Below are 23463 nucleotides of genomic sequence, written 5' to 3'. Positions count from 1 at the left end.
CCTCAGCATGAGTTGAGGCCTAGCTGCCTGGTTTCATATTAAATGTGTTTTTCTAACGTGCAGTGTGCTGACTTGCTGAAGGACATGAACTCCTATTTTTCCAAAGCTAGAAGATGAATGTAACTGTAGTAGATCCGTTCTCATGAAATTTGATTTGCTTAGTGAAACATTCTTGCTGAATGCAACAGTGTAGACTACTCGCAGGTACAAGGTCGCCTGAACCGGTACAGACAATGGCACCACTGACTGAAGATGCAAAGAAGACCACGAGAGTATGAAATCATACCGGACATTCTACCCGCTGAAGACGTCAATCATAAGGACCAATAAACTACGTGAGAACTGTTATGGGGTGAAAAATTTAATGAAGTCATTGAAACCCTATTGGAGGGAGATAGTGGGGTGCTGACCCCAACCAATTAAAACTTAGGGGATTGTACCACAGAAAAGGGATAAAAACCCTTGACACAGGGAAGTAAATCAGAATTGGAGACTAAGAGATAGAGGAGAGGGAGATGCTGTTGCGTTTTGCTATGACCCAGACACTTTGTCACTCTGAATAGAGACTTTCCTGTTTGGTTCTTAAAACCATCCTTGCCCTTATATTGCCCGTTTACCCTTTACCTCCTTAGGAAAGAAGTGCCCTTTTACCCGACTGCTGAATTCCTGATGGCGAATCAACTGATGCCCTGAGGACGAAGACCAAACCTGTATGCTGACCCAATACGGAGGGTAACTATTTGACAGTGAAATTGTAATTGTCTGTTTGCTTTTCCTTTCTAGGTACCAACTGCTTCTTTTGACAGAGACCATAGTTAGATGTTTTCTAAATTGGTTTTGCTAAATTGTTTTGCATGAAGCCCAACATGCCAATGCTAATTCGAGGTTAGATGAGGGGTTCACTAAACCGACGCAAATAGACAAATGACTGAATCTATGCTTTGTTGAATAACGTGATAATGATACTCAGCTAAGGATAACCTATGTTGACGTTGTGCTATATTCTAATATTCGTGATTCTGGCTTTGATTAAATCTTATCAGAGTTGCCATATTGTGACTATGCTAATGTGTTTCTTAGTTTTGAGACTAATAAACTTACTAGTAGAATTGTAATCAATAGGGAATAAACTTCATATAATAGTACTAAACTGGTGTGGTTATTCATGACTGCAAGGTCATGGTGGTTTCTAAGTTTTATTAATGTCTTTGACTAATTTGAATTGTCTTATTATGGTAAATATTGATGACTTTATTGACATATTGATTGACATGCTGATTAGTTATCTCGTCTGAAGGTGTCTTCAATCAGGGTCAAAAGATTCATTGGCCTAAAATGATTCCCAAAGTGAGTAAATTAGTCATAAAGGGAGGCGTTAGCAGTTCCAAAATGTCAGTTTTGCCTTCTGCAGCAAAAACTGCCTTCCTGAATCATTCTGAACCAAACGCAAAACAGAAAACACCCATGCAGCTCACAAAAATAAAAAAATAAAAAAACAGCAGAGCTGGAAAAATCATGACTTTTCACTAAGGTGCCAGAAAACAGGAGCTTAGGAGATAACTTTCCAGGTTATCGCAGGCTGTCCAACTTAGCGTGCCTTATGCGCGTGCTTGTACCTGTGCGGGTCCTTGCCCGCATGGTCGATACCGGGATCTGTTTGATTCATGAGATTATGTGTTATCCTTCTAATCCAATTCTACTGATTTGACGCTGTAAACCGGCGGGGAGGGTGAATCTGAGGTGATTGCTTTCTAGCTCCCATTGTGTTTGCCTCAGACGGCACAGGGACGGCTGTCCTCAGGGGCCGCGCGCCTGATGTATGCGACTCTGCACTCATCAACATTTCATGTAGGGGTTTTCAGCTCTAACGACAGCCCAGCTTCCGCCCTACGTGATTGAAGCATGCAGCGGGCAGCCGCCGCGCTGCACTTTCTCTTAATTATTACAGCGCGCAGCAGGTGGAGGGAGTCCTGGGATGCAGGGATGCTCTGAAGGGCACAGCGGCTTGTTGGAGGCAGCGCGCCGGCGAAGGAGGGCTGCATCGTTCTCGCGCTCTGTGTTTTTTGCCTGTTCTGTACCTCCGATGTTTTGAAGAAAGGGACCCCGGCAGCAGGGAAGAAAGAGCAAGTCAATGGAGCACAATCACGTTTACAACACCTCGCTTCTTTCTCACAACAAGTATGGCTGTGGCTTGGGGTCTGCGCCTGTGATCTATTACAGCATACTGCTCTGCCTGGGGCTGCCAGGTGAGTTTTATTTTTTTATTTTTTGTACACTGTTTATTGGGTAGTTTAGATTTTGTGCATTTCGAAATCAAACAAAACGACCTGCTCACAGAGCCTTTGACCATTGTCTTGGGGAGCTCTTAGAATCAGTTGTTTCAGGGCCGCGAAGTCCCTCGAGGTGAACGTGGCTCTACGCATTAACCTTATGTTCTGTCGCGCTATGCTATGGTATGTTACAGTATCTTGCGTTACATTAAGTTACCTTATGTTATGTTATGTAATGTTATGGTATGGTATACATGAATTTACCTTATGCCATCTTATGTTATCGTGTGTTGTGTTAGCTTATCTTTTGCTGTGAAGTGTTATGTTTATGTTACGTTATGAATGTATGTTCATTAAATTGAGCGAACTCTGTTGGGGCTGGCTCTATCTTCTTGGCATGTAACGCCATAGGTTCTCATTTAATCTTTGAGTCAGCCAAGGAAGGGCATCTGTGAGTTTAGAGTGACACGTCTGCATGTTAGTCACTAAGAGAACACGAAATATTCAGGGCTGTCTGTCTACATAGTAGGCAGCTGTCTGTGTGTGTAACTGGCGAGCGAATGGAAAACGAGTTGATAATTAGATCTGAGAAAGGCCTCTTCACGGTGTTGGAAAGCAAGAATGCCGCTTTGAACTTTTGTCCTCAGTCAGTTAGAGAGGTACGGAGCCATGTGCCAGCGATCCTCTTAGTAATACCAGGGTGAACATAATTAGAGCTGCACACGTTTCTCACCCACCTTCCAACAGTGGGGCTTCCTCTGGTTTACTCCATTTAAATGACGAGCGGCGCTCTGGCGGCCAGAGGCACGGCAGCGCTAAGCCGGACTTTAGGCATGGATGGCCCTCTTCCTCCCTGCAGCCTGTTACACAGGGGAGTCTGTGTACACGTCCACAGGGTGCCGGCTGGGCATGGCCCTGCCCTGAAACTCTGACTTTGTCTCGTAGGTCGTGGTTCTGTGTTCTGCAATCTGGAGAGTCAGCTATCGTTTCACACCATTGGCTGAGGTCTAACGTAGCTGTACGTGTTTACATGACTTCATAGTGTCTTCACTTCAGCACCACGGACAGCGATAAGCATACTCGGCGATTGACACTGGTTGTTCGGCAGCTTACAGCTCTTGAAAACCAAGGTGTGCTTCTTATTTCGTCCGGGAGCCACTCTCAGCTATACCCATCTGCACTAAGTCTACAGGGAGTGCAGAATTATTAGGCAAGTTGTATTTTTGAGGATTAATTTTATTATTGAACAACAACCATGTTCTCAATGAACCCAAAAAACTCATTAATATCAAAGCTGAATATTTTTGGAAGTAGTTTTTAGTTTGTTTTTAGTTTTAGCTATGTTAGGGGGATATCTGTGTGTGCAGGTGACTATTACTGTGCATAATTATTAGGCAACTTAACAAAAAAAAATATATACCCATTTCAATTATTTATTATTACCAGTGAAACCAATATAACATCTCAACATTCACAAATATACATTTCTGACATTCAAAAACAAAACAAAAACAAATCAGTGACCAATATAGCCACCTTTCTTTGCAAGGACACTCAAAAGCCTGCCATCCATGGATTCTGTCAGTGTTTTGATCTGTTCACCATCAACATTGCGTGCAGCAGCAACCACAGCCTCCCAGACACTGTTCAGAGAGGTGTACTGTTTTCCCTCCTTGTAAATCTCACATTTGATGATGGACCACAGGTTCTCAATGGGGTTCAGATCAGGTGAACAAGGAGGCCATGTCATTAGATTTCCTTCTTTTATACCCTTTCTTGCCAGCCACGCTGTGGAGTACTTGGACGCGTGTGATGGAGCATTGTCCTGCATGAAAACCATGTTTTTCTTGAAGGATGCAGACTTCTTCCTGTACCACTGCTTAAAGAAGGTGTCTTCCAGGAACTGGCAGTAGGACTGGGAGTTGAGCTTGACTCCACCCTCAACCCGAAAAGGCCCCACAAGCTCATCTCTGATGATACCAGCCCAAACCAGTACTCCACCTCCACCTTGCTGGCGTCTGAGTCGGACTGGAGCTCTCTGCCCTTTACCAATCCAGCCACGGGCCCTTCCATCTGGCCCATCAAGACTCACTCTCATTTCATCAGTCCATAAAACCTTAGAAAAATCAGTCTTGAGATATTTCTTGGCCCAGTCTTGACGTTTCAGCTTGTGTGTCTTGTTCAGTGGTGGTCGTCTTTCAGCCTTTCTTACCTTGGCCATGTCTCTGAGTATTGCACACCTTGTGCTTTTGGGCTCTCCAGTGATGTTGCAGCTCTGAAATATGGCCAAACTGGTGGCAAGTGGCATCGTGGCAGCTGCACGCTTGACTTTTCTCAGTTCATGGGCAGTTATTTTGCGGCTTGGTTTTTCCACACTCTTCTTGCGACCCTGTTGACTATTTTGAATGAAACGCTTGATTGTTCGATGATCACGCTTCAGAAGCTTTGCAATTTTAAGAGTGCTGCATCCCTCTGCAAGATATCTCACTATTTTTGACTTTTCTGAGCCTGTCAAGTCCTTCTTTTGACCCATTTTGCCAAAGGAAAGGAAGTTGCCTAATAATTATGCACACCTGATATAGGGTGTTGATGTCATTAGACCACACCCCTTCTCATTACAGAGATGCACATCACCTAATATGCTTAATTGGTAGTAGGCTTTCGAGCCTATACAGCTTGGAGTAAGACAACATGCATAAAGAGGATGATGTGGTCAAAATACTCATTTGCCTAATAATTCTGCACTCCCTGTAGGTCTGTTTGTGTGTTTGTTTATTTGTTGGTTTATTTAAATATGCATTTATTTAATTATTTATTTGTTTGCTACACAACACAACCCGACTAGACTACACATGGTTTTCCCTTTTAGGCACAGGAACATAGAAAGTTAAGGCAAGGAAGAGAGCTGAACCAGGTTCCCCATATTCCATATTCGAATAGGCCACATCTATGATGCTGATGATGGCCATTGTTATTACGATGAAGATGATTATTGTTATTATAATCATTATTATTATTACAGTTTTATTTTTTTATGAGTTGGAATCGCACAGACCTTCTTTCCTCCAGCAAACGATGTATTGAGAACATTTTTATTGCAGCAGGAGCATCCACAGTGTGCATTGCTGCGCCTTGAACATTCGTGTGGGTTTGAGGTGCGGGTGAGGCCGGATTACATAACAGGGGAGTTATGGAACGGGAAGGAGGGAGGATAAACCTGTAATTTGGACTGTACTAGAGGGTGCAGTAGAGTCGCCCTGCATGGTCAAATCACTTTCTTTATTTTGTGGCATACATACATGCATCACATTACGGTTATTTGGAATTCCCTGCCCAGGGAGATAAGTGAACCCCCAGAATCACAAGGTGTTAAAGCAGCGATTAGAAGATGGGTCTCAAGCCCTGCTCGGCACTTACCCACTAGACCACATATCCTTTTCAAAGCATTTGCTGATCCACTAGGGAAACCCACTACTCCGAGCCGGAAAAGCAGGAGTTTAAAGCTGTGCCGTGTATGGTACAGTGTTGCTAGACGGTTTAAGGCGCTTTCTAAGGAGCGGAAGCTCCCTGGCAGCTGTGATTTTCGTGCTGCTTGGCAGGCTGTGCCCTTGGATGGCATGGCACTGTAATATTTCTCAGTACTAGAAAGCAGTGCCACGCACACTGGCTGGATGGCAACACGCCAAAGTGGAATGAAGAGCGCAGCTCGGTGATGACAGCGGTGCCAGGCGTTGTGGTCACGATACAGCACACACAAATGACGTGAGTCAATCCACCAGGATGCTCAGCAGAGTCACCAACACTGGCAAGAGGAAGCAATCAAAAACTGCGCAAGACGACCCCGTTGCAGGAATCAACAATGCACTCACGAATGAGCTAGTGTAGTGCCCGCTCAAGTATTGAAACTGACTCATTACTTTAATTATGATGTCAGTATTGTTTGTTCATGCTGTGAATGAACCTTCGATTTACTGTATGTAACTCAACGATATATGAATAGTTGTGAATGTTGATAAGCGGAATTTATCCCTCTGGTGTCACCAACAAAGTTGTATTTTGCTAAATAATCAATGAAAAACTAAAACAAATACTAAACAAGAAACTACTGTAAAACAGTGCCTTTCAGGCTGGTTGGTAGTCAGCATGCATAGGGTGCACAATAGAGTGTGTCTGCTTAAAGCCAGTGCCACTTCTGCTGGCTAGAAGGCATCATGTATGATCTCTGAACATACAAATGTGCACTGCTATTTCTGGGTAGAAAGGGATGTGCAAAGGTGGCATAATAGAGTATTACAGTACCTGAAACCATTGCCATGCATGCTACGTTCAAGACAACATGCACAAGTACCACAATATAGTATCACATTATTTGAAACAGTATCATACATGCTGGGTAGAAGTCATTATGAGTTGGTGGCACAAAGGAGTGCTTCCGCTCTTGAAAGCAGTACCACCCATGCAGGTTACAAGCCTGCATGTATAGGTAGCACAATTAGTATTTTCAAAACTTGAAACTAGTTCTACCAACTAAGGTTACGGCATCACATGTGTAGGTGGCACCATGCAGTATCTCTCTGCTTAAAAACATCACACATGCTGGTTAGAAGTCAATATGAATAAGTGGTGCAATACAGTATATGGGTTCCCGGAAACAGTGCCAACCACTCCAGTTACAAGTTAGTCTGATTAGATGAACCATTTAGAGACCAGTGGGAAGCCCTGATCCCCCCATACATCGCATTGATCACTATGTTGAAAAAGCATCCACAGATGTGGCACACGGACTTCCATCTTAGCCAAATGCTGACCAGGCCGCCATGTTGATAGGGCCCACTTGACATTTTTTTTTAGTCTCAACAACGATCACCCAAAGCCGGAGTTTGTTACTGAAACAGAAAGGTAAAAGCCCTTGACTCAGAGGGTGATATCTCCCTGTGCTTCAGTGACATCTTTCTAGTTTTTTCCTGGGTCTGTCACGCCTGACAAGAAACTCCAAGGTAGGAAAAATCAGTGGCAGAAGTATCACTCTCAATGTAGTTGGCTCTGCTACTCTGCCCAGGTGGCCCTGTGGCAGTACCACTTTCAGGTCAAGGGTTTCCCACACTGAAGCCTACTAGGGCTTAGCCACAGGAAACCCGGCAGTTCCCCATCTCTAAATGCAGCGCGTTGCCCCAGGTTGGCAGGGTGAGAGGTGATTTAAGACGACTCTTGCTCTGCCAAACTTTAAGTGAATCATTAGGCCTTCTCATTGAGACTGGATTCTGAACCCCAATGGGGCTGGTAACAGGAGTTACTGGCCCCTTTGGAATTAAACGTTTTTAACTTTCATGTGGAGATCTTGGTTGGTGAAACCAGCAGAAATGTCCATGTGAAAGTCTGAAAAGTTAGGAATGATCAGGGGAGCAGAACCCGGCCTTATCAATCCCTCCCAGTAATTTCTCATTTCTAAGTGGACCCTTGGGGTCCTCATTATAATGGACCAGACTTTCACACTCCAGTGTTACTGTCCATGGCGGGCTCATAATGAATGCCTAAGGTAATTTTAAAACACTTCAACCCTAGCCAGTTGGAAGTCAGACTCTATAGGACTAACATTGCAATATCTTATTTTTTTTAAATAGTTTCACCCACGCTGCTGCGATGGCGCCATGTAAAGGAGACAGAGCACAATATCTCGGTGGTTCGAAACGTTGTTATCAATGTAGGCTACCACCCTCGTGAAGGCAGAGCAATGCAACAACTCAGGCAGCATCACTATGTTATCTAATGAGTACCTCTTTACTTAAAACAAAACAGTGCCTTCCAAAACGGAAGGGATTACACATGTAGAGAAAGAAACACAGGTATTTTTACTCAATATGGCATTTGCTAACAATCACACACAATATGCATTCTTCTAGACCAGTGGTTTTCAAACGTTTTAATGCCAAGTCCCCCAGTGGGAAAAAAAATAATCGGGGCCCGACTTAGAATTTTTTTCACAATATTCTATTAAGTTGGCAATGTTTAAATATATCTAGACTTGTTTAAACATTGCAGTTCAGTTCTTTTACCTTTTTAAAAATTTAATAAGTGTTTTTCTGCTTAAAACAAAACACTGTTATCAGCATAATGCTTCTTTTGGCTAGAGCCTGGTGCCCCCCAGGATCACTTGAGGACCGCCTAGGGGGACCCTCCCCCCTTGTTGAAGACCCCTTGTCTAGACTGTTGTTTTTCTTTATGATGTCGGCTTGGGCTATTGTGATCTACTGTGACATCATACACCAGCTTGCCTTTCAGAAACAATGCTAGCCAATCAGGATGGTGGGCGGTATTCCTAGATGGCAGATACAGAAGCTAAATTGGTAAAGTAGTGCTCACATGTTCAATTTAATTCAGTGTACTTTGGTGGAACACTAGATGGTCTCCTTGGTGTTCAAGGGACTATTGCCTATGATAGAAGTCACTTTTACTAAAAGTGACAATGCAATATTTCAATATTTAATAAAAAGTTTCCAATTTTTGTTACAGATGGAATCCTTCGATGTCACAAGGGGCAATTGCTGCCTGCACAGCTGTGCCATACACGTTGGCGATATATACATTTGAATATCACAAATAATGGATTAACTACCATTCACACTGCTAACAGCTCAGATGAGGTGACACTACACTCTATAGTATACTTATACTGACTATAATATAATATAATATAACATAATATAACATAATATAATATATTATCTGGGCCTGGGGCTTTAGAAGATTTAAGGGAATTAATGGCGGCGAGTGTTCTCTCCAGAGTAAAGACAATATAATCATCCTGATTACACACGTCCGTTCCCAGGTCACCAGGAGGTAAGCACACTGCAACCGATTGCTGGGAATGAGAATCATAAATAGAGAAGTTACAGGGCAAAGCATAAAGATTACAAAAATGATCTACCCAACTCACAGGTTGGATGTAAGAACAAATTGTGTTGTTGCCCTCCCTATGTCTCCCAGACAATTGTTTCCATAATGACATATTGTTATTGTATCTGGTGGCATCCAACAGATTTTGCCATATTAACTCATCCCAGCTTTTCTTTGCCTGTGCTATGGCTTGGTAGTAGGCTAATCTAGCTGTTCTAATAGCCCCCTGAGAGCGGGACACAATGGCTAGCTTTAATGCAAGTTTTGCCTTTGAGCAATTCTTGTTAAATTATTCCCTGGTTTTATGTGGGTGGTCAAATTTCTTAGTGGGAATTTCCTTATAGAAAATATTCTGTAGCTTGTGTCATTGACTCATGGATGGTAAGAATAGGTATATTGGCAACCTCCTGTCCCTCATAATCAGCCATAACATCAATAAACAATTTATAAATCTCCCCAATCTTATATGGATTAGATAGCACTTTTAGCCAGCTGACACGAATGTGACTGCTATCCAAAAGTGGCTCCGGAACAACAGTGTGACCGGTATTCAATAACCTCCTAAATTTAACACTGTGTAGAGTGAGGAGCAGGGAGTTATGGTCACTAACATGGCGAAAGTCCACCTTCATTATTGGCCATAGCCTAACCTCCAACAAAAAATAATCGAGAACACTAGACGACTGGCCTCTATAAAGTGGGGGCAATATTTGGGTCAGAGTTTGCACGACCATTGCAAGCCCTAAGCCCATACTTAAGGCACAGTGAATTCAACTATAGGCAACGCAAGAGAGACTACATAATTGCTCATTCTCCAAATGTGGAATACCCCAGTGTTCATCCACTTCAATTGTTAGGTCATTAGTTAGATATGAGGTTTTGAATGTGCAATTCATGTCTCCTGCAACCACTACATAGGTATCAGGAGACAAAATATCTAAATGCTCGAACACCTGGGTCAAAGTCTAAGACTCCAGTCCCTGCGGTACTGATCTTGCATATGTATTGATTATAACTACCTTAAAACCTCTGTTAAATGCAAACTGTACCCCTAATAAGTCAGGGGAATCTATTTTTAGTACAAGATGTTCGCACTTCAGCTTCTTGCTAAGCAGTATCAATAGACCTCCCTTGGCACGACCAGTATCACAGTCTGCCGGTTGGGCCATCTCCTGATAAGATAAGAAACCGTCTACGAATACAGAGTCCAAAGCCCAGGTCTCTTGAAATAAGCATATATCCTGATTATTTATATAATTAACCCATTCGGGATCCAATAATTTCCTGCCCATCCCAGCCAAATTCCAGGACATAATAGAAAGTTCAGCACTAATTCCCAAATCTCTGGGCTCAGGGCACTGTGTTTCCCCATAATCAACAAACTCGTCAGACACCCCAGGCCTACCCACAGATCCCAGAATTGGGGTTGTTAAATTGGAGTCACAGGATAGTCAATCAATATTTGATAGTGAATGCAAATTGTTTGCTGCCGAGGCCAAGGCACCCTTATGACTAATATCAAACTTCCCACCAGTCAAATCTCTGCAGTTTATAGGAAACCTAACGGATGGCAGAGAGGACTTAAGTCTAATACCAACCCCACTAGGCTCTCTAAGATAGCGGGTGCGCTGCTCAAAATTAATACGATTATCCGCTAGGAGCCTATCCACAAAACAAATAGAGATAAAGTAAAATTTAGAGCCGGGCTGGCAGTGTCTTCCCACCTCTAGGATATCTGCTCGAATGACAAAGAGACAATTTCGCTCGACTCTCAACCAGTAAATAACCTCATTTAGCAAGGAATCATGAGTTTCCACAGTCCCCGGGGGCAGCTTGGGTACTTCAACCATAAATAATGTACCTCCTTTGTTCCCAAGAGCTCGGCCTTTCTCTTAAGTGCTGGCCACATCGCTCCATCCTGGTCTAAAACACCATTGGGTGGCTTAGGGCAATAAGTTGGAGAGATGGCTGCTCCAGTCAACGTCCGGGGACCAATCACCCTCCCAGAATCCCCAATATAATCAGCAGATTTGTATTTACCAGATCCATCAGATCTATCAGACCTGGTTGGGTTCCAACCCTTAGTGGCCATGGCTCAATTACGCCTAGTGGCCTCAAGAGGGGCCTGTGGTCCTTCTGTATGGGAAACAGATGGATGTATGGGAAGGGGAATAGAACTAGGCTGCAAAAGTTGGTTGCCTACTAAGGTTTAGATGAAATTTGAGCAGTAAGTGTGCCCCCCAAGACAGGAGAGGGCATGTCCAAACTTGACCGAGGACACCTGCAACCACATGGCATCCCAGGGTCCCTCATTAGTTTGTTCATCAATGTCAACACCAAGTTCTTCACTTCGTCCAATTTAAGATGAACAGAGGACAAATCAAGATTGCCAAACAACATTAGCAATCTGTCCGTTCCCGTAGGAGGATTAGTCGCAACTTCAGTGTTGGCAGATGCCCTAGTACATGCATGAGTCACGATGCCGCAGGGTTCGTCTTACTCTCCCAGAGGCCCATACCAATTAAAACACGGGATATTGGGCCTCTCCACAACCTCAGGGCTTGGGGGGGCGGAGGACCTCATCCTCAACAGGAAGGCCACCTATGGCGCAAGGTGCTGCATCCAACCTGCTACACGACACCGGGGATAGTTCCGACCTTGATACTTGAAATGTCAGCTTTAATTCAGTCTCCCTGGATGGATTGGGCTGTAACTGCTTTTCCTTAAATATATCTGGAATTTTTAAAGCAGAAGGGCCCTCTTTTAGAGGGGGTAAATTTGAATTGTCCCTTAAAATGGCCTCCACTTAATCCATCACAATGTCTACGTCTTCTAGTGAGTGACTTCCTTGATTAGATGTGAGACTCACTTTGTTTTTTGATTGATTCCTTGATTTTTTTGGACCACTAATATGAACAAGGGTATACACAGCTTTGTGTTTCCCAATCTCTAAGTGACGGATATTTAAACAAAAAGAGCATGCAGAACAAAAAAGTTGTGCCTTAGGGCAATCCTGGGGAGAAAACTTACTTCTCTGAAGACAAATGGTATCGCCTAGCCCAGCCTCTGTCAGGAGATGACTGGTGAAGATGGGCTGGAGGCCCTTTAAGTATGCGATGACAGCAGGGAGCCTGGGGGACGTACTCCCACCCCAGGTTTAGGGCCCTAGTTGCAGTTACCAGCAAGCTCGTCCCACGCAGCGGTGGGCTGAAAGCACTTTAAAGCGTGCGATGACAGCAGCGAGCCTGGGGGATGTAGTCCCATCCCAGGTTCAGGGCCCCAGTTGCAGTTACCAGCAAGCGCGTCCCGTGCAGCAGTTGGCTGGAAGCGCTTTATAGCACGTGATGACAGCAATAAGAGTATGTCTCTTCTCCAACATATATCTGGGGCCATTTTGCGCTTTTGCAACAGTATTGTTATGAAAGCCATTTCTCCAGCAATACAAATCTATATAGCTAAAGCACAAAATGCTGCGATTTATGGTGCTGAAGTGTGGGGCTTCTGTAAAACCACTAAGCTGTCTGTGGGTGAGAACAATTTTTTCAGAGCTCTGCTTGCGTGCCCAGGTGGTACTCACCTGATCCCTATTTTCCTGGACCTTTGTGTTAATTGTATCTCTGATACGATAGCTTTAAGACCACTACTCTTTTGGGTAAGAATCTGGTCACTCCCCAGCTTGTGATTTACAGGGACTCTCTTCTTGATCTTTTAAAAAGATCTAATGCAGCCTCTATCCCATGGTTTAAGCATGTGTCAAGTTGGTTACGTACCCTGAGACTTGGGAATAACTGAGAGAATTAACAGGATTTAGGGAAGGCTCATAAATTGACTCTGAAAAAAGCTTATTGGTCTCATGTCAGGAACAACAATCTTCTTGATACAACGCATGGACGATTGACCAATGCATTTCTTGATTTTAAATGGTATCCCCAGTATGACCCCTATTTAGATCTTATTCCTGATTCCTTAGGAAACATTTTATGTTATTTTGTCCAGTGTATGTCGTTCCCTGACGTAAGTTGATTCGCCCAGTATGTCAGATGTTGGGCTTTAAGCAATTTGCTATTGCCCTTAGGATTTTAAAGAGTGATACTTCTGCTATCTTGATTTATGCAGTTAGCAAGTTCTTTGTGGCTTCAGGGTATACATGGACTAGCCTCCTAAAAACATTGTAATTTGTAAATATGTTTTAGGGCATGCATGGAGTGATTTTTTACCGATTTTATTGTTAATAATGGAAGGTGTTTTATATTTCATTATAGTCTCTCTTTTGAACTTGTTTTTGTAACGTAATTGTATAAGAGTATTGTTTCTGCTTTGATGGTTTTTATGACCGAATAAAGATTGTTGACTGAAAATATATATATATAATATAATATCAAAAATACTATCAATATCTTGGCAACATTAGCAGTGCATCCTTTGTGTATATCAAATATTTGTAAACAGGAACACACAATAATATGGTGAATTGACCGTTAGAAAGGTTTTTTGTATAACTAATACATTATGATATAATACAATTTGAGTGCTTTAGATAATTTCTTGAAAAACACAATTTCAGCTGACATGTTTCTCTCAGGTCTACTGACGTTCTGAGAACAAGGTCACTGTAGAAATTGAACCTGAGCAGAGATATGTGTTTATCTAGTCTCCTATAGTGCACAGAGTGTGGGTCATTACCAGATATATTTTCCAGTTACTTACCTGGATGATTTGATGGAACATCCACATATATTCTCAAATAATGTCCAAATACTGAATGATGTTATGTTTTTGATGACATATTTCATAAACTGAGCAAGTGTCTGGCTCAGAACTAGGTCATCCCTACTCCAGTGACATATTACATGAAGGATTAGTTTAATACACTACACATTGGTGGGCTAGGTCCTAGAAAAGGGCTGCCAATGAAAGGTCAATATATGCTGTCAAACAAGTTTCATTGCTTATTAAAGTGTCACCCTTCTTGGTGACTGAGTAACCAGACATGTCTGTAATGCACAGAACCTTCTGCCAAAGTATAATCTGCTTATATGAGCTATTGTTCTGTCTTTTCTGTGAGAGGCCAACATAATCTTGCTCTATGACCCAAAGAGTGAACTTAGTTATCAAAAACTGACCAGCAAAACCACCTTGCAGTCCTCATTCACAAGCTATCACACTCTTTTGGACTCTCTTTCATAGGATCAAGCCCCTCCTTTGTTTAGATGTATCTCAGTGAATCAAAAGCACCGTTTGGAATAATATCATGGGGAAACGAATAGCTAAAACCTCACTTTTGTAATCTTCCCCTTTTCCATCTTCCACATTCACTAATTCTAGGTGATGTAGACATGCCAGGCTAAACAGTATAAAGACAAGTCCCTACCGTGTCAGCAAGCGTATGGCGAGTGGTCGCTAACAACTCTGAAGATATGCAAAAGTGTAAATCATGACTCAGTGGATATAGTTTGACAAAAATGTAAACAACGACCAAGTGAATATAGATAGGCAAACGCGTAAATGATGACTCCGCGAATTTAGATAGGATTTACATGTAAACGATGACTCAGCTAATGTAGATAGGGAAAAATGTAAATGATGACTCAGCGAGTTTAGATAGGATTTACATTAAATGATGACTCAACTAATGTAGAGAGGCAAAAATGTAAATTAAAGGCTCAGGGAATGTTACCACAATTTACTCCTTTTATAATTCGGATCCACTACTGTAAAACACTGCCAAGTGTGGTAACAACACCCACGCCGTGTACAGACAACAACTTTGGAATTCTTTACCGCTCGACCCAAGGCATACATCCTCCTTGACACTTTCAGAAAGGCTCTTAAAATGCACCTGTTGTAGGTGGTCGGATTGCACCTCACAACAAGAAACGTAATTGTAGTCAATGAATCTAGTGGACAGAAACAATGTGTACATGTCTATTTTCCAAATGGTGACGGTCTGTCTCGTATCATAGACCTGCCTTTTGAGTAGGAGTTGTTTTTATCCCAAGCGCTTGGTTGCTCTTGGGTCTTGAGCCCTATCTAAAATACCATGATTGACGGAATGATTGACCCTAGCCCTTTCTTAAGGACATTTCCGGCATGGTTTTCTAACAGCCTAGAAAGAATAGGTTACAGATGATGTAAGACAGTACCTTGCTGTCAGCTGCTGAGCAGCACTTTCCTATTAGAAAACACATTACTCAGCTGTCTTCGAGCTACTTAGAAAGCAAATCTCCCAGATGTTTCGAGACAATGTCTTTACTTCTCAAGCAGCAGCACTTCATCAGCTGTGTAGCAGCGAGGTTCCTCGATGCGCGAGCTGCTTTCTGAATCTTAAGCAGCTTCTTGCCCAATGATTGGTCGGCGGAGCTCTCAAACCATGCCAGACTGCTTCTTAGAGGGTACGCCGTGTCGCGCCACTCAGCCTGTGTACGCACCAGTGTTCACAGATGGTGCAGAGAGGTTTATTGCCACTGAGTTTATGGGCACACATTTAAATCTGGCACTTGAGATCTCTCTTTTCATTGAGACTGACTCAGAGGAACCATTGGCACATTACTGTTTTGCATACTGACAACCGCGGGTTTTCGTGTGTTGTATATCTCAACCGGAAGGATTTACAGAATCGGTGATGATTTATTGTCAATTTCTGCCCAAGGCATTTTGCTCGCACCTACCGGGGAGTGCTGCTGAGAATAGCAATGAACCGTTCCGCCATGTTTGCGTTACAGATGTCCGAACCTGTGCTTCTAAATGAAGTTAGGACCGCGGACAGCGCCAACTATCTCATCAGGCCCGAGGCTTCAATTCTGTTCTGATGGGACTACTTCTTGTAGCCCCAGTTCTCAAGTAACCCCTGATAGCCGCACCTAGAGACAATCCAATATTCATGTGATTTATGCAAGGGTGATAATTTAAAATGCGTGATCAAAGTGTCACATTCTCGGCTAAAATGAAACAATCTTTAGTTTAAAAAAGACAGTAGGAATAAAGTAGATCTAATCTACGTGTTCAGATGGTCCCCTTCTCAAAAGAAACCAGATAATGGGCCTGTTTAGCTTTAGCTTTCAGTGGAAGGTGAAAATCATTTGATTCCTCTGATATCGGAAGGAAGTGCTAAATGTCACCTATTTCATTTCCTCCACCATGTATGTTGGGGAAAAGTCCATGTGTTGGCCACATATCATTGGGGACATCTCAAAGTGAATTCTCTCTGGTAGAAGAAAATCCGAACGTGGATTTTTCTTGAGTGTGACATTCTCTAGAAATCAGTTTTTATCCTTGCCACCAAATTTTAAATCAAGACTATACAACAACTAAGAATTATATTGTGGGTTGTGAAGGGCATGACAGACGATGCCTTAAGTGGGCAATGTCATACCAATTTAGGTCGCTATATATGATACATAAAGCCCTGCCTATAACTAACAATGTCCTTATTTAATGAATCGCTGCCTGAACAAACACATGAATTAATGAATTAAAGAACTGATGAACGGAGGAACTTCCAAAAGGACAGCTCTCCAGAACGAATCGCCCCAAGGCACTTCCTACACTATATGAGCATCCAATTGGGGTTAACTTCGGTCATAGCCTGCCCCAGACATTCAGACTTCTCTATCGGCTCAGGTGCATCCAAAATCTAACTATTACATCATTAAAACTCAATTGATCAAATATTTTAATTTGATGGTGACATAAAAATACCATGGGAATGGTGATAGCCGCACATTTGCTGAAAGCCTTAGGATGAAATGAATAACTGTGAGACCTTTAATCTAATAATTGTGATAGGGACGGCCCAGAACAAAATATCCAATGGTCACAGCATCTTGGCAACTATACTGAGGGACAAAATATCGAGTAGGTACATTTGCGAAGAGGGGTCGGGATTTACTATTCTGAAATCCACATCTACGTACCTCGAAGACATATACATCATATTGTTACATATATATGAAGTTAGATTTAGAAAATATACACAAACTCTTCTTTTGATTGTTTGGCCCTCGACGTTCTGGTCAGGGTATCATGACCATTCGATATTTTTTCGTCGATATTCCTGAATTCCTTCTAATACATTTTCATATGTTTCACTTCAGCTGGGAATATGATTTATATTTCAAAAGAAATATTGACATCACTGGATTTTCCAATGGTAGGGATGAGAGTTTTGCATACCTATGCGATAATGTAAGATGAGTAAGGGCTCTGGGAAGGCGTGGTGTCGGGACTGGACTCAGAAGGGGTCACCGTTGTATTTTGCTTCCGGTGCATGGTAAGATGCAGCTGATAAAGACAAGAATACTTGAAATATTGTGCTGGTAACTTTGCATCCAAAGCATTTTCTGTTTTTTTTTTTCTATTGAAAATGTTCACTGTGTTGGCGAGGGCGACCGGGTGTAGCCCAGCAATGATTCTGTGTTTTAAATGTGTGTTCTTGTTTGGTCTCCAGTGCGTGGCAGACGGACTGGGGGTGGTGGCGACGAGAATGGTGACCTTGGCTTTACCTCGTGTTTGTATGCTGTTGACTTGCGGTTCCACTCACTCGCTGTTATATATCGCTGTGCTTTTTGCGTTGTGACGCTCTATTGTATAGTTCGCCATTTGATGCTCCGTGTGCGTTTGGACAAAGTATGAAGTAAAAAAAGAAACGAAACAAAAGTTTATGTCAAGACCTGAGCCGCATATTTACCTTTTCTCATATGACTCAGTTTAAGTAATTCCTCTACTGTGCTTTGAATGCGTCCTTACAGTTTTATATTTTATACCACCTTCCATGCGTGGCAGTACCATCATTCCCCATAGTGTTTCTAGTGGCTTAAAATACGTTCCCCCTTCTCCCTTACTTGGCAGTGACGTAATTCCCAAGTTTCCCTACAGGCTTACATTTTCTACCGCCTTCCCTCACTTGGTAGTGCTGTTATTCCCAAGTTTCCCTCCAGGCGTACTTTTGATAGCGCCTTCTCCTAATCAGCAATGTTGTCGTTCCACATAGGTTGGCATTTGAAACCTCCTTTTATGACTTGACAGTGTTGACAGCCCCCACAACCTTTCTGTGGCCTTCCGTTAGACACCTCCTTCTCTTACTTGGCAGTGCTGTTATTCCCCACGGTTTCCCTCTAGGCTTACATTTGATACCACCTTCTTTGTCTTGGCAGTGCTGTGCTTCCCAGTGTCCCTACAAAATTACATTTGGTAACACGTTCGTTTTCTGGACAGTCCAGTCATTCCTCAAACTTTCCCTATAGGCTTACATTTGTTACGTTCTTCTATGACTTGGCAGTGCTGTTATCCCCACTACCTAACTTTTGGCTTATATTTGATATCGCCATCTCCCTCAGTGCTGTCATTCCCTAGCTTCCCTACTGGCTTACATTTGATCTCTCCTTCTAGGACTTGACAGTGCTGTCATTCCTCACATCTGGCATCTCTTTGACATACTGCTGAAGTGATATGAATGAATGGATGAATGCATGAAAACAAATTTCTAAAGCATGAACAGCTGCTTCCATTAAAGTATCCCGGTGCTAAGCAGGTAGCTAAAAATAGTAGGACGTGCACTCTTCCTTTCTTTAAACAAAAACTTTTTGAATTTGGCCTTGAAGGTTGGCTCTAAACCTATACTTTCGAAGCTGGCCTGGCAGTCAAATATAGGTTAGCTGCCTGGAAAGCAAATGACCTTCCACCCGCTTGCTCTTGTGTATCCTGAGAATGCAGGGTATATTTTGACTTGCTGAGCGTAAAGCCCTCTCAGGTTTATATCTGTTAACGTTGTCCTGAATGTAAAGTGTATAACTCTATGGATGATCATCTTTAAAGCTTTAAACTTTGTTCTTTACTTAACTAGTAGCCAGTGTAGTTGCTATAGACTTTTTCGGACAGACTACCTTTTCGAAATGTTCAAGTCCAGTCTTGCCACCATGTTTTGCACTCTTCCCAGTCTATTTAACAGTTTCATTGATACACGCAAATATAGTACATTAGCATAATCTTACCTAGAGATGATTAAGGCATGTACAATATCCTTCATTGTGGTAACTGGCAAAAATATTAACGTCTTTCTCATATAATAGTGTAAAACAGACTGCAGCACTTGCTTGAACCTGTGGTTGGAATGGTAGTTGAGTGTTGTTAGAAATGGGGTTTCTGGTTGGCTAGGGTATGCACCTCAGCCAGGCAGAACTTACCCACTCTAGTCAGGGCAAGGGAGTTACACGTCCAAGATAACCCCTGCTCACCCCCTCGGTAGCTTGGCAACGAGCGTCAAGGCTTAACTTAGGAGACAGAGTGTAAAGCATTCAAATATCACAAAACAGTAATTAAATAAAACACAGGAAACTGTTTAAAAATACAAAATCAGTTTATAAAATTATAGTATATTTTTATCCTTAAAAAGACACGAAAACAAATAAAATTGGATAAGGGGAACCAGAGATATTAATTTTTAAAGAATTAATACTTTCTAGCGCATTGAAGCAACTAGCGCTCAAATGGTTAAAAAAGGTCGCACTGGAAAGGAACAAAGTCCAGAGTTCAGGCCACCCATGAGGTAACACTGTCACACTTACTTTCAGAAGTGTTTGATTCAGGAAAGTGGTCCACAGCACCAGCCAAGGGTTCAGAGGCTCTGGGGAGCCTCTTGGGGTCTGGGACTACAACTCCCACAATGCACCTCTTCAACTTATGGAGTTGCTCCAAACATCTCCAAACTTCTGGATCTTCTTCCAGATGCCCTTTTTGTGTCCTTGAAGTGTCCACAACTTGATCCAAGGTTCCAGAAGCTCTGAGTTGTTCCTTGGGAGTTGGAACTACAATTTCCAGAATGCACCTGGTCAGAATCCTCAATGGCCACTGGATGCTGGTCAGCTGGGCTCTGCTTGCAGGACTTGATGCAGGGGACTCTGGGCAGCTACTTTGTACCCGTAGCAAACAGGAAGTCCCCTTTGAAGCAGTAGAAGACAGGTAAAGTCCTTTTAGTGGTGGAGCCCAAGTGTGCAGCTGGGGCAGTCCTCCAAAGTGCAGTGTCCAGGTGCAGGTCAGGGGTCCAGCAGGGCAGTCCTTCTTCTCCTGTAGTTCTTCCTTGTTGGAATCTGAATGGGATCTAGTAGGGAACTGAGGTGTCGGTGCAGGTCTGCTAGTTTTATCTTTGCTCCTGGGTGAAAAACAGGGGTGTCCTGGTTCTCCAATAAGGTGCCGGGTCCTTCCCCCTGTGATGACCACTTCCTGGGAAGTGTGGCAAAAATCGATCCCAGGAGGTAACATTCCTCAAAAATCCATCATGGCTGAAAGTGATTTTTGGAGGTTACATCTGGCTGAGCCCACCCACTGGTGTGGCTACAAATCATAAACACACCCCTCTCTTGCCCTCTCGTAATCTAATCATGGGGGAACCTAGTTGTCTGGGGTTGCAGGATGTGGGGGTATTGCTGGGTTGCTCCAAATGTCCTTCTCTGCCTTTGAAGACCAGTTTGCAGCCCTCCGCCTTCCTGCCTCACCATCTGCTGAGGGGAGATCGCCTTCCAAAGGCACATCTCTTTGTGTGAAGCCAGGCCACTTCACACCTCATCAAAGCAGCCTGGCCAGGCTGCCAGGGGCTGGTCAATCAGGGCACAGCAGCAAAAACAATGCAGGGCTGAAATTGGCAACTTTTCAGGTACAGTTGAAAACGTTTTACCTGAACAAGTTATATTAAATCCCACAACTGGAAGTTGTGGGATTTATTATAACAATTGATTTGATACCAAACTCTTTGTATCTGTTACTTAAGGGGACTTTTAAAATTAAAATAAAGTCTCCCCATTCTAGCCTATGGAGGCCATTCACTACAATGAGGGAAAAACGAATTTGGCTGTTTTTACCTCACCAGGGCTTATAAAACTATTTTTATAAGGTCCCTGCTTATAGTTACATGGCACCCAGCCCTAGGGGCACATAGGGCACACCTTAGGGGTGACTTATATGTAAAAATAAGGTAGTTTAAGACTTTGGAACTACTTTTAATTCCTAAATCGAATTTGCATATAACTTTAATTTAAAAGCAGCCAGCAAGGCAGGTCTGCCTTTAAAATGACACTGGGCACCTCAGCAGTGCACCTATGGGTGCACTACCTATGCTGAGGTCCCTAAACCTACATACCCTACCGTATACTGGGAATTGATAGGTAGGTTGACTTAGCCAATTATAATTAGCCTTATTTGCATACTTATTTTACACAGAGCACAGGCCCTGGGACTGGTTAGCAGTACCCAGGGCACTATCAGAGTCAGGAAAACACCAGCAAAAAGGGGAAAATGGGGGCAAAAAGTTAGGGGGCCTCTGCAATCAGCCCTGTTCTCTCACAAGTGTCCAATTGCACCCTAGATTTCTGCCCACTGATCTTTGAGTCAAGGATTCCCTCAGCCCTGAAAGCCATATTCTTAGTATGGCCACAGTTATTACATTTCCAAAGACTATAAGTTCAGATTAGGCTACATTTAGCTTGTTAGACTTTTGAGTTTATGCAGGGCCATCCCCAATCTTTTTGCCTCCTGCCTCCTATTTCTTCTGACCTGTTGCTGTTGACTTTTGAACTCTGAGCACTTTACCACTGCTAACCAGTGCTAAAGTGCATGTGCTCTCTGTGTAAATTGTATTGTTCATTGGTTTATCCATGATTGACATATTTGATTTACTAGTAAGTCCCTAGTAAAGTGCACTAGAGATGCCAGGGCCTGTATATCAAATGCTACTAGTGGGCCTGCAGCACTAGTTGTGCCACCCACATAAGTAGCTCTCTAATCATGTCTCAGACCTGCCACTGCAGTGTTTGTGTGTGTAGTTTTAACTGTAAGTTTGCCTTGACAAGTGTACCCACTTGCCAAGCCTAAACCTTCCCTTTTCTTACATGTAAGACACCCCTAAGGTAGGCCCTAGGTAGCCCCAAGGGCAGGGTGCAGTGCTTGGTTAAGGTAGGACATAGTAATGTGTTTTATATGTCCTGACAGTGAAATATTGCAAAATTTGTTTTTCACTGTTGCAAGGCCTGTCCCTCTCATAGGTTAACATGGGGGCTACCTTTAAATCTGATTAAAGTGTAGATTCCCTTTGGGAGCGGATAGACATGTGGAGTTTGGGGTCTCTGAGCTCACAATTTAAAAATAAATCTTTTAGTAAAGTTGATTTTGAGATTGTGTGTTTGAAAATGCCACTTTTAGAAAGTGAGCATTTTCTTGCTTAAACCATTTCTGTGACTCCGCCTGTTTTTGGATTCCCTGTCTGGGCCCGTTTGACAGTTGGGTTTGTTGCATCTCACACTAGACAGTGACACAAAGGGAGCTGGGGTGTAGTCTCCATTCCCTGATGAGCCACCTATGCTAGGAGGTAGGGGAGGAGTGGTCATTCACACCTGAAAGGGCTGTGCCTGCCCTCACACAATGCACTCTCCTACCCCTTAGTGAGTGTCTGGGGCCTGGCCTGGGCAAGGCAAGATTTCACATCCAAGAGAGACTTTGCTTTGAAGTAGGCCCACTTCAAATGAGAAAATGGGTATAAGAAGGGCACCCAAAACCACAGACTTTAGAACACTTCTGGAAACCAAGAGGAACCCCTACCTGGAGAAGAGCCGAAGAGCTGAGGAAGAAGATCTGCCCTGCCTGTGCTTTGTGGAACTATCCTGAAGTTGCTGCTTCTGCAAGAGTAAGAGCGCAAAGACTGGACTTTGTGTGCCTTCCATCTTGTGAAGATCTCCAAGGGCTTGATTTAGAGCTTGCCTCCTGTGGTTTGAAGTCTCAGGGACAGCAAAGACTTCTCTCTGCCAGTACCTGGAGTCTCTGAAGAGACTCCTACTCTGCCCTGTGGTGCCCATCCAGTTCCTGGGACCCTGAAAGGAGAAGCAGGCAGCCTAAGAGGAAGAAATCCACGCACAGAACGCCATCCGGGGAAAAGATCGACGCGACTCCAAGCTGCAGGTGAAAAATTGACGGTCCGCCGGCTTCGCGGCTGAAAATCTATGCTCGCCTGCAACGTGACAGGAAGATCGACTCCCAGACTTGGTGAAAAGACGCGTAGCATTGCTGACGGAGGCTGGTGAGATTGCAACCCGCGCTGCGTGGTTTTCGGATCATCGTGTGGCTGGATTTCCGACGCAAGCACCATCCGGCGTGTAAAAACAACACTAGGCCTGCCCGGACCTGAGTGTGCTGACCGGATCGACGCATTGCTCTCCTGCGGAGAGAAGAAACGATGCGCCCGACCCGACGAAAGGAGAAATGACACAAGGTCTCGCTCGTGAGTGAACGTGACACATCGCAAGCCCTTTTAGACACA

The 23463-nt window shown here is 43.3% G+C and overlaps 1 protein-coding gene across 1 annotated transcript in view; it reads left to right on the top strand.

Moving 5' to 3' along the window:
* Positions 1-1600: 1600 nt before the first annotated feature.
* The window catches only part of GPR139 (G protein-coupled receptor 139), a 337974-nt gene continuing 316111 nt past the window's right edge, over positions 1601-23463 (top strand). Inside the window, exon 1 of the mRNA XM_069209212.1 lies at positions 1601-2246. Within this exon, the coding sequence (XP_069065313.1) occupies positions 2132-2246 (115 nt within the window). The 5' untranslated portion in view covers positions 1601-2131. The remainder of the gene's footprint in view (positions 2247-23463) is intronic.

This window comes from Pleurodeles waltl, chromosome 10, assembly GCF_031143425.1.
Source record: "Pleurodeles waltl isolate 20211129_DDA chromosome 10, aPleWal1.hap1.20221129, whole genome shotgun sequence".
In the NCBI taxonomy this organism is placed as follows: Eukaryota; Metazoa; Chordata; class Amphibia; order Caudata; family Salamandridae; genus Pleurodeles; species Pleurodeles waltl.
The sequence above is the reverse complement of the archived record's forward strand: the minus strand, read 5'-3'. Positions and strand labels throughout refer to the sequence as shown.